Consider the following 10,146-nt stretch of genomic DNA (forward strand, 5'->3'; position numbering starts at 1 on the left):
CATCGCGCCACTCGGCCGGCCCATGACTAGTGCTTTTAAAATAGGGTATATTGTAATTATTATTTTTTCTACTGCTTCTTTTGTTTTCCCTGATGCTATTGTTTCTATACATTTTCTTCCCTCTGGACTGATTATTATTGCCAACTATAGAAGCAAATTGTTATTGTTAAAATAAACAATAACTAAAAATGAGAAGACCTTTGGAATGCAGAGTTCTATGCCACTCATTTGAAAGGACGTTGATAATCCAGAGAATGTCCAGAGGAGAGTGACCAGAGTGGAGAAGGGAGACATGTCACATGAGGAACTGGCGAATCTGCAAAGATCACTTCTGAAGAAGCAAGGACTCAAGGGAGCTTAGGGTGCCATCTTCAAAAACCTGAGAGGCTGTCATGTGGAAGGAGAAATGGTTTCTTGGCAATGAAATGTTATGTAAAGTCAAAGAGCTCTACCCTTCCTGAACTCTGTGACCTTGAGCAAGATACTTAAACCACTCTGGGGCTCAGTTCCTGGATCCTTCAAAAGGGAACAATGCTGATTGTTCAGATTGTTCTAGAGAAAAGAGGTGTCATAAGCACCTGGTACATGGTAGGCACTTAAATATTTGTAGTTATTATTATTTATATTTATTTTATATTTTTCCAGAGGAGAGAATGAAGATCAAAGAATGAAAATTCCAGAGAAGCAGAGTCTGGCTACATACATATAACAAACAGTTAGTGTTTTTCAAAGTGAAGTAGATTGCCTACAACATTAATATGTCTTTTACCCCTCAGTGTGTTGAAATGAAGAAGTCTACCTGCCATGAATATCTTAGGAGTATTTTGGTGAATTTGGCAGAAGTTGAACGAGATGATCTTTATTATGAAGTCCTTACTAAGATTCTAACACTTCCCACCTACTTACAAAGGAAAACCTTTTACTTCCCTCCCTTCCAAAAGACTATAAGGCACTTAACAGAGAAACAAATGCCAAAAGAAATTTAAAAGAACACAAAAATGGGAGTTCTTCATTCTTAACAATAAAATAGAGACATCTGAGGGGAAATTAAAAATCCTTCCAGAAGATTCCTACTTCCATGCGGGAGCCTGAGTCCTCTCCAGTAGGACTGTGAGCTTTAACAGGGATTTAGGAAGTGTAAGTGAACCATGCCTTCGATTTCCAGAGCACCGTTCTTGTACCAAACTGGTTCTGGTAGGTACTCTCACTTGGTCAGTCATGTGCAGTAGAAAGAAGCAGAAGATGATATTCCCATACTATAGTGGATACAGTGAGATACAGATTAAGGCCCTCACTGCATTAGGGTGACTGAACCAGATGGAACCAGTTTGTGGGAGGGACAAATTCAAAGCTGTGCTGCTTGCACTGGTCTCCTGGGATCTATTTAAATCATTGTAAATAAACACAACCCAACACAACCATGTTCTTGCCCATTTTGCTTATACCAGGGAGGTCTGACGCATGGGACCTCTTCAAAGTCTCACTGTAACTAAATTAGTTCATTTAAATTTGTAACCATTTACATAATTCCATGTGTGGGACTATATTGTCCTTTGAACTTTTGTAGAAGGATGAAATGGAATTGGGCAAAGTGAAATATGAACCGATTTAACATTTTAACAGGACTTTGAATACAAATACATAAGGTAAGTCTTTAGGTCCTCTCAACAAGCAAAATGAACTAGAGAAAAAAATGTAAAAGAGAGATATTCTTTTGGATAGTTTCATTAGAACACCTAAATGCATGTGGGGAAAGTGAAACTGTTTTCCGATCTCTGAGTAAGAGTTATACTGTTGTGGCTTCTTTTGTAGTTTAAAACTTCAAAAACAGACCCTTGAGTTTAGAATGCTATGTAATAATTTTCCAGTTAAGATTTCTAGTTAGAACATTTTGCACAATTTTCAGTAGAGGGTAGTCAAGATAAAGAAGGTCCTGCAAGAAAAATTAAGCTTTTTCTTCACTAATCAGTGGAGAATGTATGTGAAAAAGCTGAACAACGCAAAGGTTTGTGCAAACTTTGTGTTGTGACTTAGAACTTTTATTTGAAGATTTTAATGAAAAGGTTAGACATTTGCAAAGACAACTACAGTGTTAATAAAATATTCAATTTGACACCCTTAAACAAAAGGGTATAGATGTTTGCAAAACACTTCCTTTGCATTTACATTTGGTTTTTCCGCAAATTTTAAACTGCAATCAAGACCCAAAAGACTTGCATCAGGAGGTTGTGGAACAAGGAGGGAGGGCTTTAGAGCAGGAGCACTTTGGCAGGGCGCCCACTTTATTTACAAATCTCAGCCCCACTGCCCTTCAGCTGTGTGGCTTTGGGCAAGTCCCTCAAACTTGCTGACTTTCAGTTTGGTCCTTTGTGAAACAAGGCTGATGGGACATCATCAGTCTGCAGGGCTGTTGCCATGTCTACAAGGCTCTGTGCAGTGCCCAGAGCACAGTAAGTGCTGAGTGAATGGTAGTTGCTCTTGCAGTCATCAAACCCATGTCCCCGTGATGCTTGGGGTAATGGGTCTCCCAACCTCTTCCTCGAACCTCACAGATCAAGCCCCAAAAGTTGACTTGAGCAGACTGGAATTGAGAGAATTAAGCCTTTATTGTTTTTTTGTTTGTTTGTTTTTAAATAATGCTGGTCCTTATGCAACTATGGTTCCCCCCCATTTTCTGCGTTAGTTTCACACTTGGGGATACACTCCCCAAACTTCCCTCACTCTTTAATGAACCAGAAAACTGATTCTTTCTGAGGGTTCAGTGGTGGCCCCTCTGATGGCTCTGACTTAAATCAAATTGGACTGATATCAAATTAAAAAGTGCAGGGAATAAAGAAAAGAAAAATGTACGAACTCCTGCTCTTTCCAGCTTATTACGTACTTGGTTTGCTCCATCACCTTCTATGCACACATTTTTGGCTGTTCATGTAATGGGGTTCTTATAAAACTGAAAAGTGAGGCAAATCATAAAAGCAGAAAATCCAAAGCTAAGCTTGCGAGAGCGCAGGCAAGCTCATGTTTAATGTAGTCATGTTTAATGTAGTGTGGCATAAAATTTATAACCAGGGCTAACAGAGGTGCAGTATATTATATTAATATACACGAAAGAAAAACTGCAAAGCACTCCACATGTAGGTGGGAAAGAGTTACAGCTGGCTGCCTTTTGAGTGGTTTCATTTTTAACTGTGATGGGGCAGGCATGTGCATCTTTTCCATCACAGCTTCCTTTTGGTCTGACCACGGCAGTAGAACCTAATGCAGACCTCCAATGTGTCTCACAACTGGGGAGGATAGTGTCTTCCAACAGCGATGTGTTTCACTAGACCTGCATTTTAGGGGGATTAACATTCACCTGCATAGGTTATCTCCTTTAATCGTCATAACAATCTTATAACAGCAATGGTATTTATTACTCCCTGTTTCAGAAAGGAGAAAACTGAGGCTCAGAGCTGTAAAATTAAAGCATGGTTTAACCCAGGTCTGATTCCAAAGGTCATGTCAGACCCTTCGCATCCTATCATGTCTGCTTCCTACTTTCAGGGATCTGTTTATTGCTTATGAAAAAAAAAAGTCAGGTGAAAATTTAATGGCATTCTGGTGACGAATTGTTTTTGTTCCATAAATAAAATTTTGCACCGTAGCAAACTGGTTCAGACTTAAAATAGGTAGTGAGACAAGCTGAAGGATGAGGCTCCTTTGTTCCCTGGCTCTCAGTGGGGAGGCAAAAGTCTGCCTTCATCTCCATTCTCATTACCCCAAACCTCTTATCAGTAGTGCCACAGTTCATAATAATTAATTGTCATGCCAGAGGCATTGTGACATGCTTGATGGAGTCATGGTGTGCTATGTACACAGCGTAATTAGCAATCATTAGTGGTGGGGACAGAAAGTTCCTAGTGGTGTTATTCAAATTTTCATTTGGTTAAGTTTATCTCTGTGTTTTTTGTGCATAAATGTGATTTAGCAAATCAGGTTTTAGCTTAACTGCTTTATGAAGGACTGGGGTGGAAGTGCTGGGAAGAGAATGGTGTTCTTTTGTCTGGATGTAATGACTTCTCTTCTAATACTTTGCATATATAGTTCCTGACCATTAGGTAGCATCGTTAACTTTAAATACAGATAATATTAAATATTGCTAAATTGAATTACAAATACAAAATGTCAGGAGTCTGCCATAGGAGACCCGGGCATGGTGCCCAGAACTGGGAACTCAGAATTAGTAGTAAAAATTCTGCCTCTTTTCAGCTGTGCTGCCCAACAGAAAAATCACTGAACCTCTGAGTCAGTTTTCCATGCTTTGCAAATTTTGTATCTGCCATCATCCTCTGCAATAAAATTGACTGAAATAACCTTGGCTTAGAGAAGCCAAAGAATAAATAAATTTTGTAAATGGAGAAAGACAAGAACAAAGCAATCAAGCTTTTGAGATCTTTCTTAAAGGAAAAAAGAAGGCAGGCAGTTGAAAGAGCATACAACTGGCTAAAAATAGGCCTCTATGCCTTGGTCAATGTATACGACCATATGGTTAAGCACAATAAAACTAATTTCCATACTCCAGAGAGCTGATATAAATAACATACATTTAAAACTTAAAAAATAAATAACTGTGGGTGTCTTGCAAAACACCTTGATCTCTGTCTTTCCCAGTCAGGGCCCTCCAGGGCTTGGGTCCTTATAAAAAGTGCTCCTCAGCTTGTTGGCAGGCAAACTACATCACTGATAGATAACACTGCCCAACCCACTTGAAGAGGGAGAGAAAAATACCTTTGCTCTCTTCCGTGCAGAAGCTGGTTTGCCTGGCTATGAAGTCAAATGATGTACAGGCATGTTGGGGAGACTGAGTCTTAGAGCTCAAATCCATAAAGAGGAAAGTTTCCATGGCAGTAAATCACCTTCCAGGAGGAGATGTTGTCACTACTAACCTACAGCCAGGGAGGAAAGCTCCAACCTCCCTACCTACCCCTTTCCCGAACACCCAACCTCTTGTATTCCTACATATGATTAGGTTTTAATTCAACTGGGGCCTGACAAATCCCCTAGGAAGGTCAAAGACATAAGAATAAATCAGGTTCCATGAAGTTAAAAGTAACAGTGGGAGGGTGAGAATCTGTGTTCTGTTGGGGTTCCTCTGGTGAAGGCATAGATGGAAGGGTGGACCACAGCAGCAGTGAGGCCCTTGCTTGCTACAGGACAGAGGGCAAGTGGGCAGCCTACCTGCAGGAGGATGCCCCCCTTTTAGCGGGGAGGGTAGGACTTGCACCTCACTTGCCATCGCGTGCGTGCCAGTGCCGGTGCTGGTGCTGGTGCTCTGGAGGCTGAGTGCCAGCTGTGGCTGCCCCACTGCACCCTGGTTTTATACAAGCTGGGGGCGGGGCCCCTTCAGGGCTTTGCTGAGCAGCAACAGGGCTTGTCACCTAGCTCTCTGGGAACCTGCATCTCCTTGGCAAGTTTTCTGTCAGAAGAAAACTTTCTTCTCCTCCCCTCCATCTGAGAAGTCAAGGTAGATGGCTAAGGGAACTCTTAGTTTCTTTCCCAGGAGGAAGGGGAGAGGACGAAGTGCAGTGGGATTCTTTTTCTCTCCAACTATTCATCCATCAAGTACATGTGCTGAACCTACCACCTGACAGGCTCTTTGTCATATGCTGGCATGACAAGGAGGGGAAGACTAGATCTTTGCTTCCAGACATCTGTAATCTTTCAAAAGAGATTACAAAACAAAGGGCTGTGCTTTTGTCTCAGTCTCTACAATTGTAAGCACTTATACTAACAAAATAACTGGAGATGTGCACAGATATATCTGCATAAGGATGGTGATCATGTATTTCTTTTTCTTTTTCTTTTTCAGTATTCATTGGAATCAACAGAAACATCCCCAAATAGAGAGGGATAATTCAATAAATTAAAAGATAGCCATGAGAGCACTATGTACACATTTACAAATCATGCTTTAAAATAATATTTAAAAATGTGAAAAAATATTCATGCTAAGATAATAAAAAGGCAGGCTAGAAACCAATAGATGGCAATTTTGTTAAAAAGATAAAGTACAATTTTAAGCTTAGGCATTACTGTATCTCCTGTGCTAATGAAAATTTAGCATTTGACAGGCGCTCAGAAATATCTCCTTGTTCTTCAATATAAATTAAAAACTTCTGCTCTTCAAAAAAAATTGTTAAAAAAATGAAGACCAGCTGCAAACTGGGATAAAATATTTATAGAACACAGTTCTGATAAACACTGGCATCTAGACTATATAAAGAATTCTTACAACTCAATAACAACTCAATCAAAAAATGAGCAAAAGAGTCAAACAAAAACTAGAGATGTTGACAACAAATAAGCACATAAAAAGATGCTTTGCATCATTAATCAATATAAAAATGCAAATTAAAGATAATGAAATACATTACATATGCATTAGAATGGCTCAACCAAAAAAAATAAAAAGGGGCCAGCCGAGTGGCGCGTTGGTTGGGAACTGGCTTGGGACGCCAGAGGGCCCCGGTTCGGATCCCCCATATGAGGGCCAGTGACACCGCCCTCCACAGCTAAGATGCTGAACAACAGCTCAACCTGGAGCTGGGCTGCTGTGAGTCGCCGGTGACAGCGTAGGCTGCAGCCCCTGTGGCAGTGGGTTGCCATGGGCTACAGTGTGTAGCCAGCAGCCAGCGTGCGTGGCCAGCAACCGCAGTGAGCGGCCGTCCAGAAACCGGCGACTGATGTGCCTCGCCCGGAAAGAGCGCAATAATGGTGCCAACTTGGGCCAGTGAAGCAACGTCCTCCACAACTAGACTGAAGAACAAAAAATGACAGCAACATGTCTGTTTCCCTTCCTCCAATTCCCCAGCACTGTTCCCATCCCCCCAATTCCCCAACTAAAAAAAAAAAAATCAAAAAAAAAAAAAGATAAAAAGGAAAATACAACATGTTGGTGAAGATGCAGAGCAACTGGAACTCTCATGCATGGTTGGTGGGAATGCAAATTGGTAAAGTTATTTCGGAAGTCAGTTTGTCAGTTTCTTATAAAATTTAACATACACTTACTACATGACTAACAGTCCAAGTACTAGGAATTTTCTCAAGAGAAATGAAAACATAAAAACCTGTATACAAAGATTTATAACAGTTCTATTCATAGTTGCCAAGATTTAGAAATGACCCAAAAGTCCATCAACTATAGAACGGATAAACAGATTGTGGTATACCATACAATAGAATAGTAATCAGCAATAAAAAGGAATGAAAAGATACATACTATAGAGGTGAATCTCAAAAGCATTATGTTAAATGAAAGAAATGAGACTAAATGGGCCGGCTGAGTGGCGCATTGGTTAGTTGTTGGCTTGGGACGCCAGCTCTGAGCAGCCTGTTTCGGATCCCACATATGAAGGCCAGTGACGCTGCACCCTCTACAGCTAAGATGGTGAACAACAGCTTGACCTGGAGCTGGGCTGCCGTGAGTCACCAGCGGTGGCGTAGGCTGCAGTGGGGCTGGTCGGCAGCTGGTGTGAGCTGCCATGAGTGGCTGTCCAATGGCCGGTGAGCCGACTGTCTCACCTGGGAAGAGCGCAATGATAATACCAACATGGGCCAGTGAAGCAACACCCTCTGCAACTAGACTGAAGAACAAAAGGACAGCAACTTGTCTGTTTTCCTCCCCCGATTCCCCAATAAAATTAGAAAAAAAAATGAGACTAAAAATCCTATTTACTGTATAATTTCATTTATATGGCACTCTTGAAAAGTCAAAACTACAGAAACAGATATCAGATCAGTGGTTGCCAGAGGAGGGAGTGGGGAGAGTGGTTTGACCATAAAGAAGCAGGAAGAGACTTTTTGGGGCTGATAGAAGTGTTCTGTATCTTGATTGTGGTTGTGATTACATTCATCATTCATTATATACACACCATATAAAAATGGTGAATTTTACAGTATGCAAATTATACCTCAGTATATATACCTTATATTATACCTCACTTGTACAATAAAATTATCTACTTGCTAAATAAATGAATGAAAATATTCCAAAATATTAAGGGTGGCTGTCTACAGGTAGGAGTATTACCTGTTGATTTTTATTATCTTCTCTCAGTTTTTATATTATTTTTAAATCAATAAAAACCAATAAGCTACCCAAAACAAAGGCAACAAAAGCAGAAATAAACAAATGGGACTACATCAAATTAAAAAGCTTCTCCACAGTAAAGAAAACCATTAACAAAATGAAAGGGCAGCCTATCAAATGAGAGAAAATATTTACAAATCAAAAGTTGATATCCAAAATATATAATGAACTCATACAACTCAATAGCAAAAAACGAACAATCTGATTAAATTTGGCAAGGGATCTGAATAGACATTTTCCCAAAGAATACATACAGATGGTCAACAGGCACATGAAAAGGTATTCAGCATCACAAATCATCAGGGAAATGAAAATCAAAACCACAATATTACCTCACACCTGTTGGACTGGCTATTGTCAAAAAGACAAGAAATAATGTGTTGGCGAGGGTGTGGAGAAAAGGAAACCCTGTGCACTGTTGGTGAGAATACAAATTGATACAGCTACTATAGTAAACAGTATGGAGGTTACTCAAAAAGTTAAAAAGAGAACTACCATATGATCCAGCAATACCATGCCTGGGTATTTCTCCAAAGGAAACAAAAACACTAGTGGGAAAAGATATATGCACCTACCCCATGTTCAATGCAACATTTCTAACAATAGCCACAATTTGGAAGCAGCTTAAGTGTACATCAATGGGTGAATGAATAAAGCAATTGTGATAGATATACACAATGGAATATTACTTAGCCATAAAAAAGAAATATTGTCATTTGTGACAACATGGATGGACATGGAGGACATCATGCTAAGTGAAATAAGTCAGACAGAGAGAGACAAGTACCATATAATCTCATTTATTTGTGGAATCTTAAATAATTCAAGTCATAGGGTAGCCAGAGACAGGAGTGAAGAGGGATGGGCAAAATGGGTGAAGGAGATCAAAAGGTACAAACTTCCAGTTTATAAAATAAATAAGTCATGGAGATGCAATATACAGCATGGTGATTGTAGTTAATAATACTATATCATATATTTGAAAGTTACTAAAAAAGTAGATCATAAAAGTTCTCATCAAAAGAAAAAATATTTTGTAGTTATGTATGGTGATGAATGTGAAGACTTATTATGATGATCACTTTGCAATATACACAAATATCTAATCATGTTGTATACCTAAAACTAATATCATGTTATATGCCAATTATATAACAATTAAAAAAAAACAATACATTTTTTTTGGGGAAAAGTATGCTAAAGTGTTGCGACCGAGGTAGGTAGATGCTCTGGGAGCAAAGAGAAGTGATCATTCATATCATTTGGCAAATATTTTGTGAATTGCTTTCTCTGCAGAACCCTGGACTGAGCTGTGGTTCCGAGGAGATAAAACCCCATACCCGTTTTTAGCAAGTGGCAGTCTCATAGGGGATGTACAAGACGAGATGAGAAGGCTAAGAGGACTTCTTCTATGGTTGATAAGGTTTATAGCAATGGTGTTCAATAGATATTTCTGGGAAGATGAAATGTTGTGCATATGCTGTCACCAATACAGTAGCCACAAGCTACATGTGCGCTGAGCACTTGAAATGTGGATGGTGCAACTGAGGAACTGAGTTTTTAATTAATTTAAATATAAACAGCTATGTATGCTTTGTGGCTACTATATTGGATGGCATGTGTCTGTAGCATAAAAACAGTTGTGTGATTGTTTTTTGCCCAGCTCTCATTGATTATTTGCATGTTGCAGAAGGCAAGGAAGACATCAAAGGACAACCACCCCTCAGGAGAATAAGGAAGGGTATAAATATTTAGAATACACAGGGCATCCCCCCTTTATTCTACTCATCCCAACCCTATGTATTTAACATGAGCTTCGTAGACGAATAGGTAGCATGTTCGCTTTTGTTTTTCTATTTGTCCCCCAATGGAAAATGTAGACCTACAAGTTAATGACAGGAGTATAAATGGGGATATAGTAAAAGAGCGGCATAGCTAACAAAGAGACAAACAACCTTTTAACTGTAGATACATCAGTAGAGAAGGGGGAAAAGGGAAAATGAGGCCAATGTGTTTTGCCT

General features: G+C 39.6%; 1 protein-coding gene across 1 annotated transcript in view; it reads right to left on the reverse strand.

Moving 5' to 3' along the window:
* Positions 1-5,324, reverse strand: part of DAPL1 (death associated protein like 1) — a 25,969-nt gene extending 20,645 nt beyond the window's left edge. Inside the window, exon 1 of the mRNA XM_019636827.1 lies at positions 5,215-5,324. Within this exon, the coding sequence (XP_019492372.1) occupies positions 5,215-5,272 (58 nt within the window). The 5' untranslated portion in view covers positions 5,273-5,324. The remainder of the gene's footprint in view (positions 1-5,214) is intronic.
* Positions 5,325-10,146: the final 4,822 nt, after the last annotated feature.

Source organism: Hipposideros armiger, unplaced genomic scaffold (genome assembly GCF_001890085.2).
Source record: "Hipposideros armiger isolate ML-2016 unplaced genomic scaffold, ASM189008v1 scaffold_30, whole genome shotgun sequence".
Taxonomy (NCBI): domain Eukaryota; kingdom Metazoa; phylum Chordata; class Mammalia; order Chiroptera; family Hipposideridae; genus Hipposideros; species Hipposideros armiger.